The 20,739-nt window shown below is 44.8% G+C and overlaps 1 protein-coding gene across 2 annotated transcripts in view; it reads right to left on the bottom strand.

The window, feature by feature from the left end:
* The window catches only part of LOC122556477 (tyrosine-protein kinase ITK/TSK-like), a 78,142-nt gene that overhangs the window by 32,336 nt on the left and 25,067 nt on the right, over positions 1–20,739 (bottom strand). For both annotated transcript variants that reach the window (XR_015759702.1, XM_043703144.2), the window contains exons 5-9: positions 20,570–20,607; positions 20,097–20,278; positions 17,487–17,552; positions 15,635–15,689; positions 12,476–12,555 (exon numbers count right to left, since the gene is read on the bottom strand). Coding sequence is in view for 1 of the 2 variants with exons in the window: in XM_043703144.2 (XP_043559079.1) it covers positions 12,476–12,555; positions 15,635–15,689; positions 17,487–17,552; positions 20,097–20,278; positions 20,570–20,607 (421 nt within the window). In the remaining variant the exon portion in view is untranslated. The remainder of the gene's footprint in view (positions 1–12,475; positions 12,556–15,634; positions 15,690–17,486; positions 17,553–20,096; positions 20,279–20,569; positions 20,608–20,739) is intronic.

The following is a 20,739-nucleotide window of genomic DNA, read 5'->3' as shown; positions in this document are numbered from 1 at the left end:
TAGCTGTATACACTGCGGAGTGTTGGGTTGTGAGAGAGGGTGAGCTGTATACAGTGTGGAGTGTCCGTGTGTGAGAGAGGTTTAGCTGTATACACTGCGGAGTGTTGGGTTGTGAGAGAGGGTGAGCTGTATACAGTGTGGAGTGTTCGTGTGTGAGAGAGGGTTACTTGTATTCGGTGTGGCGTGTTGGGGTGTGAGCGAGGGTTATCTGTATACAGTGTGGAGTGTTAGGGTGTGAGAGAGGGTTAGCTGTATACCGTGTGGAGTGTTGGGGTGTAAGAGAGGGGCTGCCGTATACAATGTGGAGTATTGGGGTGTGAGAGTGCGTTAGCTGTATACAGTGTGTAGCGTTTGGGTGTGAGAGTGGGTTAGCTGTATACAGTGTGTGGTGTTGGCATGTGAGAGACTGTTAGCTGTATACAGTGTGGAGTGTTGGGGTGTGAGAGAGGTTTAGCTGTATACAGTGTGAAGTTTTGGGGTGTGTGCGAGGGTTAGTTGTATACAGTGTGGAGTGTTGGGTTGTGGGAGAGGGTTTGATGTATACAGTGTTGAGTGCAGTACTCACTCAGAACTGAGCATCCAACACTGCAGCACTCCCTCTCTACTGATATTTCAATAATGCAGCACTCCCGGAGAACCGACATTTCAACAATTCAGCAGTCCCTCTGCACTGACAAAGCAACCGTACAGCTTTCCCATTTACTGATAATTCAACAGTGCAACACTCCCTCTGTCCTGACTATTCAATAACTCAGCACACCCTCAATACTGACAATTCCACAATGCAATACTCCCACATAGCCGACAATTCAACAGTGCAACATCCAAGGAGCTTCGAAATCGAGCTGGAAGAGCACAGCAGTTCCTTGGATGCTGACTGAACTGCTGTGCTCTTCCAGCACCACTAATCCAGAATCTGGTTTCAAGCATCTGCAGTCATTGTTGTTACCTCGTTGATTTTAACCCTACTGCGAATCCTCTTGCAAGGATGCCTGCCTTGGAGAAGTTTTCCTCCTCTCTCTACAAGAATCTCAGGGAGTCCCTCTCCCACTGCAACTCCCAGGTCATTTCCTCTGCCCTGAAGCTCTTCAACCATGTCGTGACTTCAACAGTTTCCTCATTTCCCCTTCCCCCACCTCACCCTAGTTCTAAACTTCCAGCTCAGCACTGTCCCCATGACTTGTCCGGACTTGTCCTACCTGCCTATCTCCTTTTCCACCTACCCACTCCACCCTCTCCTCCCCGATCTATCACCTTCATCCCCACCCCCACTCACCCATTGTACTCTATGCTACTTTCTCCCCACCCCCACCCTCCTCTAGTTTATCTCTCCACGCTTCAGGCTCACTGCCTTTATTCCTGATGAAGGGCTTTTGTTCGAAACGTCGATTTTGAAGCTCCTTGGATGCTGCCTGAACTGCTGTGCTCTTCCAGCACCACTGACCCAGAACTTAATAATGCAGCGCTCTCTCAGTACTGACATTTCAATAATGCAGCACTCCCTCAGAACTGACAATTCAATAATGTAGCACTCCCTCAGAACTGACAATTCAATAATGCAGCACTCCCACAGCACTGTTCAATTCAGTACTGCAGCACTCCCTCAGTACTGACAATTCTACAATGCAACACTCCCACATAGCCAACAATTCAACAGTGCAGCACTCCCTCAGTACTGACAACTTAATAATGCAGAACTCTCTCAGTACTGACAACTTAATAGTGCAACACTCCCTCAGAACTGACAATTCAACAGATTAGCACTCCTTCAGTACTGACAATTCCACAATGCAACACTCCCATATAGTCGACAATTCAACAATGCAGCATCCCCACAGAACTGACAATTCAATAATGCAGCACTCCCTCAGTACTGACAACTTGATAATGCAGCACTCTCTCAGTACTGACAACTTGATAATGCAGCACTCTCTCAGTACTGACATTTCAACAGAGTTGCAGTCCTTCAGTACTGACAATTTAACAGTGCAGCACTCCCTCAGTACTGACAATTCCACAATGCAACATTCCCATATCGTCGACAATTCAACGGTGCAGCATCCCAACAGAACTGATAATTCAATGATGTAGCACTCGCTCAGTACTGAACATTCAACAATACAACATTCCCTCAGAACTGACAATTCGAAGTGCAGCACTCAATGCAGCACTCCCTCAGGACTGACAATCCAATAATGCAGCACTCCGTCACTACTGACATTTCAACAATGCAGCACTCACACAGAACTGAAAATGCAGTAATGCAGTTCTCCATCAGAACTGACATTTCAATACTGCAGCTGTCCCTCAGTACTGACAATTCCACAAAGCAACACGCCCACTTGGCCAACAATTAAACAGCGCAGAATTCCCTCAGAACTGACATTTCAAAAATGCAGCACTCCTTCAGTACTGACAATTCAACAGAGTAGCACTCGGTCAGTACTGACAACTTAATGATGCAGCACTCTCTCAGTACTGACATTTCAATAATGCAGCACTCCATCAGTACTGACAATTCAGCAATGCAGCACTCCCACAGCACTGTTCAATTCAATACTGCAGCACTCCCTCAGTACTGACAATTCCACAATGCAACACTCCCACATAGCCAACAATTCAACAGTGCAGCACTCCCTCAGTACTGACAACTTAATAATTCAGCAGTCTCTCAGTACCGACAATTCAACAGAGTAGCAGTCCTTCAGTACTGACAATTCAACAATGCAGCTCTCACACAGAACTGAAAATGCAGTAATGCAGCACTCCCTCAGAACTGACATTTCAATACTGCAGCTGTCCCTCAGTACTCAATTCAACAATGCAGCACTCCTTCAGAACTAGCAATTCAATAATGCAGCACTCCTTTGGTACTGACAATTCAACAATGCAGTACTCACACAGTTTAATAATGTAGCACTCCTACGGTATTGACAATCTGGGAATGCTGCACTCCCTCAGTACTGACAATTCAATAATGCAGCACTCCCTCAGGACTGAAAATTCAACAGTGCAGCACTCCCTTCGTACTGATAATTCAGCAGTGCAGCACTCCCTCAGTACTGACAATTCCACAATGCAACACTTCCACATAGCCGACAATTCAACAGTACAACACTCCCTCAGAACTGACAATTCAACAGAGTAGCACTCCTTCAGTACTGACAATTCAACAGTACAGCACTCCCACAGCAATGTCAATTCAATACTGCAGCACTCCCTCAGGACTGACAACTCCTCAATGCAACATTCCCTCAGTACTGACAATTCAACAATGCAGCACTCCCTCAGGACTGAAAATTCAACAGTGCAGCACTCCCTTAGTACTAATAATTCAGCAGTGCAGCACTCCATCAGTACTGACAATTCAATAATGCAGCACTCTCACAGCACTGTCAATTCAGTACTGCAGCACTCTCTCAGTACTGATAATTCCACAATGCAACACGCCCACATAGCCAACAATTCAACAGTGCAGCATTCCCTCAGAACTGACAATTCAACAGTGCAGCACTCCCTTAGTACTGACATTTCAATAATGCAGCACTCCCTTAGAACTGACATTTCAATAATGCAGCACTCCTTCAGTACTGACAACTTAATAATGCAGCACTTGCTCAGTACTGTCTTTTCAATAATGCAGCACTCTCTTAGAACTGACAATTCAACAGAGTAGCACTCCTTCGGTACTCGCAATTCAACAGTGCAGCACTCCCACAGCACTGTCAATTCAGTACTGCAGCACTCTCTCAGTACTATTAATTCCACAATGCAACACTCCCACATAGCTGGCAATTTAACAGTGCAGCATTCCCTCAGAACTGACAATTCAACAGTGCAGCACTCCCTCAGTACTAACAACTTAATAATGCAGCACTCTCTCAGTACTGACAATTCAACAGAGTAGCAGTCCCACAGCACTATCAAATCAATATACTGCAGCACTCCTTCAGTACTGACAATTCCACAACGCAACACTCCCATATCGTCGACAATTCAACAGTGCAGCATCCCCACAGAACTGACAATTCAATGATGTAGCACTCGCTCAGTACTGACAATTCAACAATGCAACGTTCCCTCAGAACTGACAATTCGAAGTGCAGCACTCAATGCAGCACTCCCTCAGGACTGACAATCCAGTAACGCAGCACTCCATCACAACTGACATTTCAACAATGCAGCACTCAAACAGAACTGGCAATTCAACAATGCAGCACTCAAACAGAACTGACAATTTAATAATGCAGCACTCCTTTGGAACTGACAATTTGGGAATGCGGCACTCCTCAGTACTGACAATTCAATATTGCAGCACTCCAGCAGTACTGACAATTCAACAATGCAGCACTCCCACAGCACTGTTCAATTCAATACTGCAGCACTCCCTCAGTACTGACAATTCCACAATGCAGCACTCCGACATAGCCAACAATTCAACAGTGCAGCTCTCACACAGGACTGACAATGCAGTAATGCAGCACTCCCTCAGAACTGACATTTCAATACTGCAGCACTCACTCGGTACTCAATTCAACAATCCAGCACTCACTCAGTACTGACAATTCAACAGTGCAGCACTCCCTCAGTTGTGACAATACAACAATGCAGTACCACTTCAGAACTGACAATTCAATAATACAGCAATCCCTCAGTACTGACAGTTCAACAGTGCAGCACTCACTCAGTACTGGCAACTCAACAGTGCAGCACTCCCTCAGAACTGACAATTCAATAATGCAGCATTCCCTCAGAACTGACAATTCAATAATGCAGCATTCCCTCAGAACTGACAATTCAATAATGCAGCATTCCCTCAGAACTGATAATACAACAATGCAGCACCCCCTCAGTACTGACAATTCAATAGTGTAGCACTCCCACAGTACTGACAAGTCAACAATATAGCTCGTCCTCGTTACTGACAGTGCAACAATGCAGCACTCCCACAGCACTGACAATTCAGTAATGCAACACTTGCTCAGAACTGACAATTCAACAGTGCAGCACTCCTTCAGTACTGATAATTCAACAGTGCAGCACTCCTTCAGTACTGACAATTCAACAGTGCAGCACTCCTTCAGTACTGATAATTCAACAGTGCAGCACTCCCACAGTACTGAAAATTTAATAATGTAGTACTCCATCAGAACTGACAATCAATAATGCTGCACTTCCTCACTTCTGACAATTCAACAAGGCAGCACCCCGTCAGTACTGACAATTCAACAATGCAGCACTCCCTCAGTACTGACAATTCAACAATGCAGCACTCCCTCAGTACTGACAATTCAACAGTGCAGCACTCCCTCAGTACTGACAATTCAACAGTGCAGCACTCCCTCAGTACTGACAATTCAACAGTGCAGCACTCCCTCAGTACTGACAATTCAACAGTGCAGCACTCCCTCAGGACTGACAATTCACCAGTGCACCACACATTCAGTCCTGACAATTCAATAATGCAGCATTCCCTCACTACTGATAATTCCACAATGCAACACTCCCAAATAACTGACAATTCAAAAGTGCAGCATTCACTCAGAACTGACAATTCAACACAGCAGCACACCCTTAGTACTGAAAATTCAATAATGCAGCACTCACAGAACTGACAATTCAACAGTGCAGTATAGGCCAGTTAGTCTTACTTCGGTGGTAGGCAAAGTAAAGGAAAGGGTACTGAGGGATAGGATTAATGAGTATCTGGAAAGACACTGCTTGATTAGGGACAGCCAGCACGGATTTGTAAGGGGTAGGTCTTGCCTTACAAATCTTATTGAATTCTTTGAGGAGGTGACCAAGCATGTGGATGAGGGTAGAGCAGTGGATGTAGTGTACATGGATTTTAGTAAGGCATTTGATAAGGTTCCCCATGGTAGGCTTATGCTGAAAGTCAGGAGGCATGGGATAATGGGAAATTTGGCCAGTTGGATAGAGAACTGGCTAACCGGTCGAAGTCAGAGAGTGGTGGTAGATGGTAAATATTCAGCCTGGAGCCCAGTTACAAGTGGAGTTCCACAGGGATCAGTTCTGGGTCCTCTGCTGTTTGTAATTTTTATTAATGACTTGGAAGAGGGAATCGAAGAGTGGGTCAGTAAATTTGCAGACGATACGAAGATTGGTGGAGTTGTGGATAGTGAGGAGGGCTGTTGTCGGCTGCAAAGGGACTTAGATATGATGCAGAGCTGGGCTGAGGAGTGGCAGATGGAGTTCAACCCTGTCAAGTGTGAGGTTGTCCATTTTGGAAGGACAAATAAGAATGCGGAATATAGGGTTAACGGTAGGGTTCTTAGTAAGGTGGAGGAGCAGAGGGATCTTGGGGGGTCTATGTTCATAGATCTTTGAAAGTGGCCACTCAGGTGGATAGAGCATGTAAGAAGGCCTATGGTGTATTAGCGTTCATTAGCAGAGGGATTGAATTCAAGAGTCGTGAGGTGATGTTGCAGCGGTACAGGACCTTGGTAAGGCCACATTTGGAGTACTGTGTGCAGTTCTGGTCGCCTCATTTTAGGAAAGATGTGGAGGCTTTGGAGAGGGTGCAGAGGAGATTTACCAGGATGTTGCCTGGAATGGAGAATAGGTCGTACGAGGTTATGTTGAGATCGCTAGGCCTTTTCTCATTGGAACGGCGAAGGATGAAGGGTGACTTGATAGAGGTTTATCAGATGATCAGGGGAATAGATAGAGTAGACAGTCAGAGACTTTTTCCCCGGGTACAACAGAGTGTTACAAGGGGACGTAAATTTAAGGTGAAGGGTGGAAGATATGGGGGGGATGTCGGTGGTAGGTTCTTTACCCACAGAGTGGTGGGGGCATGGAATGCACTGCCTGTGGGAGTGGCAGAGTCAGAATCATTGGTGACCTTTAAGCTGCAATTGGCTAGGTACGTGGATGTGTGCTTAAGCTAGGACAAATGTTCGGCACAACATCGTGGGCCGAAGGGCCTGTTCTGTGCTGTATTGTTCTATATTCATGTTCTATGTTCACTCCCTCAGTACTGACAATTCAGCAGTGCAGCAGTCCACAGAACTGACAATTCAACAATCCAGCATTGACACAGAACTGCCAATTCGCTAATGCAGCATTCCCTCAGAACTGACATTTCAACAGTGCAGCACTCCCTTAGTACTGACATTTCAACAGTGCAGTAATCCCTTAGTACTGACAATTCAACAGTGCAGTAATCCCTCAGTACTGACAATTCAACAATGCAGCACTACCTCAGTACTGACAATTCAACAGTGCAGCACTACCTCAGTACTGACAATTCAACAGTGCAGCACTACCTCAGTACTGACAATTCAACAGTGTAGCACTCCCTCAGTACTGACAATTTAATAATGCAGCACTCCCCCAGAACTGACAATTCAATAGTGCAGCGCTCCCTCAGTACTGATAATTCAACAGTGCAGCGCTCCCTCAGTGCTGATAATACAACAGTGCAGCGCTCCCTCAGTGCTGATAATACAACAGTGCAGCGCTCCCTCAGTACTGATAATTCAACAGTGCAGCGCTCCCTCAGTACTGACAATTCAACAATGCAGCACTTCCTCAGTACTGATAATTCAACAGTGCAGCACTCCCTCAGTACAGACAATTCAACAGTGCAGCACTCCCTCAGTACAGACAATTCAACAGTGCAGCACTTCCTCAGTACTGACAATTCAACAGTGCAGCACTCCCTCAGTATTGGAAATTCAACAGTATAGCTCTCCCTCGGTACTGTTAATACAACAATGCAGCACTTCCACATTACTGACAATTCAACAGTGCAGCACTCCCTCATTACTCACAATTCAATAATGCAGCAGTCCCGCAGTTCTGACAATTCAATAATGCAGCACTCCATCAATTCAATAGCGCAACGCTCTTTCTGAACTGACAATTCAACACTGCAGCACTACCTCAGAACTGGAAATTCAACAATACAGCTCTCCCACTGTACTGATAATTCAACATTGCAACACTCCCACAAACTAACAATTCAAAGTGCAGCACTCCCTCAGAACTGACAATTCAATAATGCAGCATTCCCTCAGTACTGACAATTCAACAGCGCACCACTTAGTCAATGCTGACAATTCAATAATGCAGCACTCCCACAGTACTGACAATTCAACAGTGCACCACTCCCTCAATACTGATAATTCCACAACACAACACTCCCACATAACTGACAATTCAAAAGTGCAGCATTCACTCAGAACTGACAATTCAACACTGCAGCATACCCTTTATACTGAAAATTCAACAATGCAGCACTCACACAGAACTGACAATTCAACAATCCAGCACTGACACAGATCTGGCAATTCACTAATGCAGTATTCCCTCAGAACTGACATTTCAACAGTGCAGCAATCCTTTCGAACTGACAATTCAGTAATGCAGCACTCCCTCAGTACTGACAATTCAACAGTGCAGCACTTCATCAGAACTGAAAATACAATACTGTAGCAGTTGCTCATTACTGACAGTTCAATAGTGCAGCACTCCCTCAGCACTGATAATTCAACAGTGCAGCACTCCCTCAGTACTGACAACTCAGTAATGCAGCACTCCCTCAGAACTGGAAATTTAACAATACAGCTCTCCCTCGGTACTGATACTTCAATAATGCAGCACTCCCTCGTTACTGACAATTCAATGAGGCAGCACTCCCTCAGTAGTGACAATTTAATAATGCAGTACTGACACAGAATTGACAATTCAGTAATGCGGCATTCCCTCAGAACTGACATTTCAATACTGTAGCACTCCCTCAGTAACAATGCAACAGTCCCGCAATTCTGGCAATTCAATAATGCAGCACTCCCTTTGTCCTGACAATTCAACAGTGCAGCACTCCCTCAGAACTGGAAATTCAACAATATAGCTCTCCCTTGGTACTGATAATTCAACAATGCAGCACTCCCTCAGATCTGACAATTCATTCATGCAGCATTCCCCAAAAACTGCCAGGTCAATAATGCAGCACCCCTTCATACTGACAATTCAACAGTGCAGCACTCCCCTGAAATCGACCATTCAACCATGCAGCACTCTCCCAGTACTTACAATTTAGTAATGCAGCACTGCCTCAATACTGACAATTCAACAGTGCAGCATTCATTCAGTTCTGACAATTCAATAATGCAGCACTCCCTCAGCACTGACAGTTCAATAATGCAGCACTCCCTCAGCACTGACAGTTCAATAATGCAGCACTCCCTCAGTTCTGACAATTCAATAATGCAGCACTCCCTCAGCACTGACAGTTCAATAATGCAGCACTCCCTCAGCACTGACAATTCAATAATGCAGCACTCCCTCAGCACTGACAATTCAATAATGCAGCACTCCCTCAGCACTGACAGTTCAATAATGCAGCACTCCCTCAGCACTGACAATTCAATAATGCAGCACTCCCTCAGCACTGACAATTCAATAATGCAGCACTCCCTCAGCACTGACAATTCAATAATGCAGCACTCCCTCAGTACTGACAATTCAATAATGCAGCACTCCCTCAGCACTGACAGTTCAATAATGCAGCACTCCCTCAGCACTGACAGTTCAATAATGCAGCACTCCCTCAGCACTGACAATTCAATAATGCAGCACTCCCTCAGCACTGACAATTCAATAATGCAGCACTCCCTCAGCACTGACAGTTCAATAATGCAGCACTCCCTCAGCACTGACAATTCAATAATGCAGCACTACCTCAGTACTGACAATTCAACAGTGCAGCACTACCTCAGTACTGACAATTCAACAGTGCAGCACTACCTCAGTACTGACAATTCAACAGTGTAGCACTCCCTCAGTACTGACAATTTAATAATGCAGCACTCCCCCAGAACTGACAATTCAATAGTGCAGCGCTCCCTCAGTACTGATAATTCAACAGTGCAGCGCTCCCTCAGTGCTGATAATACAACAGTGCAGCGCTCCCTCAGTGCTGATAATACAACAGTGCAGCGCTCCCTCAGTACTGATAATTCAACAGTGCAGCGCTCCCTCAGTACTGACAATTCAACAATGCAGCACTTCCTCAGTACTGATAATTCAACAGTGCAGCACTCCCTCAGTACAGACAATTCAACAGTGCAGCACTCCCTCAGTACAGACAATTCAACAGTGCAGCACTTCCTCAGTACTGACAATTCAACAGTGCAGCACTCCCTCAGTATTGGAAATTCAACAGTATAGCTCTCCCTCGGTACTGTTAATACAACAATGCAGCACTTCCACATTACTGACAATTCAACAGTGCAGCACTCCCTCATTACTCACAATTCAATAATGCAGCAGTCCCGCAGTTCTGACAATTCAATAATGCAGCACTCCATCAATTCAATAGCGCAACGCTCTTTCTGAACTGACAATTCAACACTGCAGCACTACCTCAGAACTGGAAATTCAACAATACAGCTCTCCCACTGTACTGATAATTCAACATTGCAACACTCCCACAAACTAACAATTCAAAGTGCAGCACTCCCTCAGAACTGACAATTCAATAATGCAGCATTCCCTCAGTACTGACAATTCAACAGCGCACCACTTAGTCAATGCTGACAATTCAATAATGCAGCACTCCCACAGTACTGACAATTCAACAGTGCACCACTCCCTCAATACTGATAATTCCACAACACAACACTCCCACATAACTGACAATTCAAAAGTGCAGCATTCACTCAGAACTGACAATTCAACACTGCAGCATACCCTTTATACTGAAAATTCAACAATGCAGCACTCACACAGAACTGACAATTCAACAATCCAGCACTGACACAGATCTGGCAATTCACTAATGCAGTATTCCCTCAGAACTGACATTTCAACAGTGCAGCAATCCTTTCGAACTGACAATTCAGTAATGCAGCACTCCCTCAGTACTGACAATTCAACAGTGCAGCACTTCATCAGAACTGAAAATACAATACTGTAGCAGTTGCTCATTACTGACAGTTCAATAGTGCAGCACTCCCTCAGCACTGATAATTCAACAGTGCAGCACTCCCTCAGTACTGACAACTCAGTAATGCAGCACTCCCTCAGAACTGGAAATTTAACAATACAGCTCTCCCTCGGTACTGATACTTCAATAATGCAGCACTCCCTCGTTACTGACAATTCAATGAGGCAGCACTCCCTCAGTAGTGACAATTTAATAATGCAGTACTGACACAGAATTGACAATTCAGTAATGCGGCATTCCCTCAGAACTGACATTTCAATACTGTAGCACTCCCTCAGTAACAATGCAACAGTCCCGCAATTCTGGCAATTCAATAATGCAGCACTCCCTTTGTCCTGACAATTCAACAGTGCAGCACTCCCTCAGAACTGGAAATTCAACAATATAGCTCTCCCTTGGTACTGATAATTCAACAATGCAGCACTCCCTCAGATCTGACAATTCATTCATGCAGCATTCCCCAAAAACTGCCAGGTCAATAATGCAGCACCCCTTCATACTGACAATTCAACAGTGCAGCACTCCCCTGAAATCGACCATTCAACCATGCAGCACTCTCCCAGTACTTACAATTTAGTAATGCAGCACTGCCTCAATACTGACAATTCAACAGTGCAGCATTCATTCAGTTCTGACAATTCAATAATGCAGCACTCCCTCAGCACTGACAGTTCAATAATGCAGCACTCCCTCAGCACTGACAGTTCAATAATGCAGCACTCCCTCAGTTCTGACAATTCAATAATGCAGCACTCCCTCAGCACTGACAGTTCAATAATGCAGCACTCCCTCAGCACTGACAGTTCAATAATGCAGCACTCCCTCAGCACTGACAGTTCAATAATGCAGCACTCCCTCAGTTCTGACAATTCAATAATGCAGCACTCCCTCAGCACTGACAGTTCAATAATGCAGCACTCCCTCAGCACTGACAGTTCAATAATGCAGCACTCCCTCAGCACTGACAATTCAATAATGCAGCACTCCCTCAGCACTGACAATTCAATAATGCAGCACTCCCTCAGCACTGACAGTTCAATAATGCAGCACTCCCTCAGCACTGACAATTCAATAATGCAGCACTCCCTCAGCACTGACAATTCAATAATGCAGCACTCCCTCAGCACTGACAATTCAATAATGCAGCACTCCCTCAGTACTGACAATTCAATAATGCAGCACTCCCTCAGCACTGACAGTTCAATAATGCAGCACTCCCTCAGCACTGACAGTTCAATAATGCAGCACTCCCTCAGCACTGACAATTCAATAATGCAGCACTCCCTCAGCACTGACAATTCAATAATGCAGCACTCCCTCAGCACTGACAGTTCAATAATGCAGCACTCCCTCAGCACTGACAATTCAATAATGCAGCACTCCCTCAGCACTGACAATTCAATAATGCAGCACTCCCTCAGCACTGACAGTTCAATAATGTTGCCCTCTTTCCCAAACTTTATGGTAATGATCCTACAGCAGGTTGTTACAATGAGTTACCTGGTCGCTTTAATGAAGACCGAGACTGTGTACATTCCAGCCTGTCTCGAATCCCTCACCATGAAAGCTCCTTGTTTGCCCTGAAACATTAAAAGATGAATAATTATTAGGCTCACTGCATCACACAAAGGTACATCATATGAGGGATTCCAGCCCGCGACCAAAATACTTGATTTAAGGAGGAGATGCAGCAGAATGTTAGGAATGTTTTTCCGAGGGAATTTCAGAGCCTTGCTAGTGAAGCCAATGAGGCAGAGGTGGACTTTCTGATATCAGGAGATTTGCCAGAGCCTAGGTGTTGCAGCAAGTTTGTGTCCTCAGTTATGGGATTGGTGGAGGTCAGAAATGGACAGTGGGAGGTTTAAAGACAATGCGGGCAGGCGTGACGGTGATAGCTCATAGCAGCGGGTTGGAGCGGATAGGTGAATGAAGATGGACAGATAGGACAGTTCACGAGGGTGGTGCCGAGTTGGAGGGTTGGATCAGGGATGAGGTGGAGGGATAGGGGAGATGAGGAAACTGGTGAAAGCGGCATTGATGCAGCGTGGTTGGAGGGTCGCAAGGTGGAAGATGAGGTGTTCTTCCTCCAGGTGTCGGGTGGCTAAGATTTGGCAGTGGAGGGGGCCCAGAACTTGCAAGTCCTTAGCAGGATGGGAGGGGGAGTTGAAGTGGTTGGCCACAGGATGGTGAACTCACACATGGACCAGGCTAGGGGAGGATGGCAGATTTCCTTTGCTAAAGGACATTAGTGAACCAGCTGGGTTTTGCCAACAAGGGTTTCATGGTCATTATTAGTCTCTTAATTCCAAATACTTATTGAATTCAAATTCCACCATCTGCCTAGCGGGGGATTTGAATCTGGGTCCCCAGGGCTTTGCCCGGGTTCCTGTATTAATAGCTCAGTGTTGATACCACTAGGCCATCAAATCCCTATATTTCCAGTCCTGAAATTTGACCTGTACTAACAAAAGTTAAGGACTATCAAATCAGTCGTGATCTCATTGACTGGTGGAGTAGACTCGATGGGCTGAATGGCCTACTTCTGCTTCTGTTTTTTATGGGTCTTCTGGACAGAGCGCCAAGCCAACAGTTCATAAGATCACTCTAAACATTTTCTTACTGTGCCTAATGTGTCCAAAATGAAACAGGAATACATTATTTGAGTGACCAAAAGGAGGCTTTGGGAAAAACCGGGTGGGTTTCAATGAACTGGTTTTCACAGCAGAGTTTGTACAAATGTGAAGGGCAAAATCTGTGTTAAATGGACCATGGCAATGAATATTGTGGTGTAGACATTCTGCTCCTGGATTCATAACGAGTTAGTAGTCCACCAGAAATTGAGAACCATCAGTTCATTTTAGAGGAGATGGGTTAGGGTTAAACTAGTTATTCAGATGCTCAGGCTAAATGCTTGGGGGAAGCCACAGGTTCAAATCCCACCATTGCAGCTGGTGAAAATTAAATTCAATTAATAAACCTGGAATGAGTCTTCGTAATGGTGACTATTCCAACAATCACCAATTGTAAAAACCTATCTGGTTCACCAATGTTCTTTAGGGAAGGGGATCTGCAATCCTAACTTGGTCTGGCTTAGCTCACATTAGCCTGGTTGACTGCCCTCTGTAATAGTCTCACAATACTCTCAGTACAAGGGCAATTAGTGATGGGTAACAAACACTGACCTTGCCAACAAAGGCCACATCCCATGAAAGAATGTTTGAAAACCTGGTTTCCATAGCAGTGTTTAAGAAGCTGTTGCACTGACATTAAAAAACCACCTGGTTCAGGAACATCCTTTAGTAAAGGAAACGTGGAGTCCTTCCTAGTCATAGTCATACAGATGTACAGCACGGAAACAGTCCCTTCGATCCAACCCATCCATGCCGACCAGATATCCTAAATAAATCTTGTTCCATTTGCCAGCACTTGGCCCATATCCATGTAAACCCTTTCTATTCATACACCCATCCAGATGCCTTTTAAATGCTGTAATTGTACCAGCCTCCACCACTTCACCTGGCAGCTCATTCCATACACGTACCACCCTCTGTGTGAAAAGGTTGCCCCTTAGGTCCCTTTTAAATCTTTCCCCTCTCACCCTAAACCTATGTCCTCTAGGTTTGGACTCCCCGACCCTGTCTTGACCTTTAGTTGCATCCAGTACCACAGCAACATGTGCAGTTTTGGTGGCCCTGCTATAGGAAGGATATTATTCAGCAGAAGAGGGTTCAGAAAAGATTCACCAGAAACGAAGTTGCCGGAAATGGTGGGTTTGAGTTGTAAGGAGAGGCTGGATAGGCTGGGACTTTTTTATCTGGAGCGTAGGAGGGTGGGAGGTGACCTTATAGAGCATTATAAAATCATGAGGGGCATGGATAAAGCGAATGGCAGGAGTCTTTTCCCTAGGGTGGGGGATTTCAAGCTTAGGGGGTATAGTTTTAAGGTGAAAGGAGAAAGTTCTAAAAAAAGACATGAGAGGCAATTCTTTTACTGAGAGTGATTCGTGTCTGGAATGAACCTCCTGTGGAAGTGGTGGATGTGGGCACAATTGCAAGGTTTAAAAGACATTGATAAATACATTTGAATAAGGACATGAATAAAATATTTGGAGAGATATGGGCCAAGTGCAGGCAGGTGGGACTAGTTTAGTTTGGGATTGTGGTTGCCATGGACTGGTTGAAAGGCCTGTTTCTGTGCTGTATGACTCTACGACTGGTAAGGTGTTTTTGAGAACTATTAAGACCAAACATTGTATCAAACTATCCAACATGGGTCAACAAGAAGCACACTGCTACCTTCTCAGGGTTACTTAGCAATGGAGATTTGTCAGTGATCCCTACAGCCTATACCCCAAATGAATGAATATTCTCTGGATAGTGCTGTAACCTCTGGACAAAGAGCAGGAAAGCGGATAGCTGTGGTCAACACTGCAAGATGGGCTAAATAGTTTCCTTCCACAAAAAGAATTTCAATGTTTTAATGTTTCTAAGCACAAAATGTGCTCCGTCATTGTCACACACTCCAGAAGCAAATCTCCTTCATCCTGTTGACTGGATTGTGCTCAGTTACTCACCCCCACCCCCTCCCCACACCCTCTCCACATTCTACCTCAGATTCTCACACCCTGGCCCCAGAAACAGTGACACTCAAACCTCTCACCTCTTTCTGAAGCAGATGTTCTGCTTTGTTCCGGCTGATGTTCTTGTTGTACCACCTGTAAGATGAGGGAGCTGTAAGTGAGGTAATGTCCATCACACGATTGACATGTGGAAGCAGCTGAGCAGGCATGCACTCCGTGAAATCTCTCATGGCCCCCACTCTGTCATGTTACTAACTTGGGAACTCCATTTATGGCAGTAATGGAAGTCACAGCATCTTATAGCTCAGAAGGAGACCATTTTGGTCATACTAGGGCTGTCAAGTTAGTCCCACTGCCCCACTCTGTCCCTTGAGCACTCCAAATCTCTCTATCAAATTGTTAAGAACATAGAAACAAACTTAAATAATATGAGCAGGAGTAGGCCATTCAGTCCCTCAAACCTGTTCTACCAGCCAATAAGGTCTTGGCTGATCTACTACCTCAATTGCACTTTCCCATGCTGTCCCTATATCCCTGATTCCCTTAAAGTTCAATTTCTGTGTTGCATGTACCCATCAAGCAAGCACCCACTGTCTGTAGGATAGAGAATGACAAAATTCCATCTAGTTCCAAGCTGAAAGTTGCTTTGGGAATGTGCTTTCACCACCCTTTCTCATCCCAAATTCCAACAACTCGCTGCATCAAGATATTTTGCCTTATCTCACTCTCTAATCTTTTGCCAATGACTTCAAATTTGTGTTCTCTAATTACCAACCATCCTTCCAATCAATAGAGCTTTCCTTTATTTGACCTCCAGAAACATTGTCATTTGGGAAGATATCTCCGACACGTACCTGCACACACATACATTCAAACACACACATAAACACAAAAGCACATGGAAATTGATACACATATGCATAAACACACACATAGACACAGAGACAGATATAAACACAGATGCACACATACACAAACACACAGACACACATACAGACAAATATAAGAAGGAACAAAGAGGATTGACAAAGGCATGGACTTCAGTCAGTTGTTTGACAAGGTTCAGAATGGTAAACTGGTTAAAAGGTTAGACTACATGGAATACAGGAAGAACTAGACATCTGGAAATAGAACTGGTTCGAAGGTAAGAGACAGAGGGTGGTGGTGGAGGGTTGGTTTTCAGACTGGAGACCTGTGACCAGCAGTGTGCTGCAAGGATCGGTGCCGGGTCCATTGCTTTTCGTGATTTATATAAATGATTTGGATGTGAATCTAGGCGGTCTGGTTCGCAAGTTTGCAAATTACACTAAAATTGGTAGTGTAGTGGACAGTGAAGAAGGTTACTTCAGAGTACAATGGAACCTTGATGAGATGGGCCAATGGACTGAGGAATGGCAGATGGAGTTTAATTTAAATAAATGCTGCATTTTGGAAAGGCATATCAGGCCAGGACTTAATGGTAAGGTCCTGGGGAGTGTTGCTGAACAAAGAGACCTTGGAGTGCAAGTTCATAATTCCTTGAAAGTGGAGTCACAGATAGATAGGATAGTGAAGAAGGCATTTGGTATGCTTGCCTTTATCGATCAGAGCATTGAGTATTGGAGTTGGGAGGTCATGTTGCGGCTGTACAGGACATTGGTTAGGCCACTTTTGGAATATTGTGTGCAATTCTGGTCTTGCTGCTATAGAATGGATGTTGTGAAACTTGAAAGTGCTCAGAAAAGACTTTATGAGGATGTTGCCAGGGGTGCAGGATTTGAGCTATAGGGAGAGGCTGAATAGGCTGGGGCTGTTTTCCCTGGAGGCTGAGGGGGTGAACTTATAGAGGTTTATAAAATCTACATACAGATATATACACATACATAGTTCGATGGATTGATGGGGGAGAGATGAAAATGTTCGGAATAATAACATAAAATAGAAGGCTCTTACTCATAGGCCTGTAGATTCTCAGGGCTCTTTTCCACCACGTAGCTGCTGGGGATATACCCGGTCATCCTGCATGGAGCCCAAATCAAGAGTGATGATTATTACCGGATTAGGCCTCTTAATCGTCCAAACCATGGTGGATACAAGCCCAGCACATTCACCCTTTTCTCATAAGAATCACAGAATTTTTACAGGGTGGATGCAGGCCATTCGGCCTATCGAGTCCGCACTGATCATCTGAAGTGCATCCCACCCAGATCCACCCCATAACCCCACATTCCCCATGTCTAATGCATCTAGCCTGCACCTCCCTGGACACTATGGGTAATTTAGCATGGCAAATCCACCTTTAGACTGTGGGAGGAAACCAGAGTACCCGAAGGAAACCCACGCAGACACGGGGAGATCGTGCAAACTCCACACAGACAGTTGCCCGAGGCTGGAATCGAACCTGGGTCCTTGGCGCTGTGAGGCAGCAGTGCTAACCAGTGATCCCAAGTGAATGACTCAACACCATTCCCCACCTACCAGTATCATCTGTAAACTCAGCAATAATTTCTTTGTCCAAATTGCTGACATTCATGGTCCCATCACTAAGCACTGTGGACTTCCACCGGTCACCTGCTGCCAACCTGAAAAATCCATTTATCCCAGTCTCTGCCTTCTGCCAGTCCTGCCCCTAACCACCATGGGCTTTTATCTGAAGAAGGGTTGCACCTGAAACATTGACGTCTCCACCTCCTGTTGCTGCCTGGCTTACTGTGTTCTTCCAGTCTCCTGCTTATCTACCTTTTATCTTACAGAGCAGCCTTGTGTATGGCACCTTTTGGAAATCCAAATAGATCACATCCATTGGTTCTCCTTTGTCTAACTTGCTCATTGTGTCTTCAAAGAATTGTAACAGATTTGTCACACATGGCATTCCCTTGATGAAGCTGTGCTGACTATTTCACCAAGTACTTCTAAGATGTTCTGCAATCTCATCCTCAATCATGTACATTAAAATCTTGCCAACAGCTGAGGTCAGGCTAACCAGCTTTTGGTTCCTGTCTGCCGCCTTCCTCCCTTCCTAAATAAGGGTATTACAGCCACTTTCCAGTCTAAGACCCTTCATGACTCGAACGATTTCTGAAAGATCACCATCAATGCCTCCACAATCGCCTCAGCTATCTCTTTCAGAACTCTTGGATATAGTCCATTTGGTCCAGGGATTTATCCAACTTTTAGTTTCCCAAGATTTGGAGATGCCGGTGTTGGACTGGGGTGTACAAAATTAAAAATCACACAGCACTAGGTTATAGTCCAACAGGTTTCATTGGAAGCACACTAGCTTTCGGAGCGACGCTCCTTCATCAGGTGATTGTCAACTACCTACTGAAGGAGCTGTGCTCCGAAAGCTAGTGCTTCCAATTAAACCTGTTGGACTATAACCTAGTGTTGTGTGATTTTTGACTTAGTTTCTCAATACCTTCTCTTTAGTAGTGACCATTACATTCAACTCCAGCCCTTTCCTCTCTTAAAATTCTGTTATGTTTCTGGTATCTTCCCCCATGAAGACTGATGTAAAGTTACTCGTCAGTTCCTCCATAATTTGTTTTGTTCCCCATTACTACTCCTCCAGCCTCATTTTCCAGCAATCCAATATCCACTCTTGCTTCTCTTTATTTTTAATATATCTAATAAAACTCTTGCAGTCATTTTTTTTTTATTTTAGGAGCTAACTTACCCTCATATTTCATCTTCTCTCCCTTTATTGCATTTTTAGTTATCCTCTGCTGGCTTTTAATGGTGTCACAGTCCTCTGGCTTTACACCAATCTTCACCACATTATATGCTTTTCCCTTTGCTTTTATGCTCACCCTGACTTCCCTCGTCAGCCATGGTTGCCTTGTCCTCACCTTAGTTAACAATCACACAACAAAACAAGACCTAAGAGCCAACTTTTTCACACAGAGGGTGGTACGTGTATGGAATGGGCTGCCAGAGGAAGTGGTGGAGGCTGGTACAATTGCAACATTTAAAAGGCATCTGGATGGGTATATGAATAGGAAGGGTTTGGAGGGATATGGGCCAGGTACTGGCAGGTGGGACTAGATTGGGTTGGGATATCTGGTTGGCATGGATGAGTTGGACCGAAGGGTCTGTTTCTGTGCTGTACATCTCTATGACTCTATGACTCTATGACCAGGTTATAGTCCAACAGGAGCACCGGCTCCTCCACATCATAGTTTTTTAGAGTCATGGAGTCATTGATCTTCTTCCTTAGGATGAATTTCTGTTATGCCTCATGAATTAACCTCTGAAACTCCTGCTATTGATGCTCCATCATCTTCATAAATATCATACATATAGGATAATCACTGATAAATCAACAGGAAATTCGGGAGAACCTTCTTAATCCAAAGAGTGGTGAGAATATGGAACATGGAGCAGTTGAGGTGAATAATGCAGATACATTTAAGGGGTAGTTGATGCAGAAAAAGAATTGAAGGATCTATGAATACGTTGAGGTGGAGCAAGATGGGAAGAAACTTATCTGAAGCACAGACCTCATTATAGACTTATTGGACCGAATGGCCTGTTTCTATGCTGTGACGGTGGGATTGGTCTTACCCATTTTTATCACGTGCATGCCACCAGTTTGCATCAATCTTCTCAATGATTACATATTCCTCGCTCTTCACCAGTGACAGGTCCTGCGCATTTTGACCATGGAAGTCATACAGAGCCACCACCACGAACTCCATCTCTGGCTCTGCCCCCAGCTCCACTGGCTCTGGTGGCAAGGGTTTCCACTAGTTTGCAAAGTGAAAGCAACACTGTCAATTGGGAGAGACCCGAATTAAACTTGTGAGAGCTCAAAATGCAACGGACTCAGAAAACCGAAACTGTGGGAGAAACTCGACAGGTCTGGCAGCATCTGTGGAGCTAAAGCCGAGCTAAGATATATGAGTTAACCTAGGACTCCAACTGTTAACTCTGCTTTCTCTGTATAGATGCTCCCAGGCCTGCTGAGTTTCTCCAGCAATTTATGTTTCTGCATCTGACTTCCAGCATTCATACTTTATTTTATGAAACAGACTCACCTTGTTAAGTTCCGGAGTCGGGGGAAGAGGTTTCTTGGCTAAAAAGACAAGAATGTACAATGTTAGACCCTTGGGACATCACCCAGACTAATCCAGCCTTACATGTGATAGAAAAACAATGGACTTCACGTGTTTAAGGGTTATTGCATTTTTTCTGTGACATCCATCCC

The sequence above is a fragment of the Chiloscyllium plagiosum genome, unplaced genomic scaffold (assembly GCF_037043375.1).
Source record: "Chiloscyllium plagiosum isolate Xiang-an unplaced genomic scaffold, Cpla_swu_hap1 HiC_scaffold_16, whole genome shotgun sequence".
NCBI classification, from domain to species: domain Eukaryota; kingdom Metazoa; phylum Chordata; class Chondrichthyes; order Orectolobiformes; family Hemiscylliidae; genus Chiloscyllium; species Chiloscyllium plagiosum.
The sequence above is the reverse complement of the archived record's forward strand: the minus strand, read 5'-3'. Positions and strand labels throughout refer to the sequence as shown.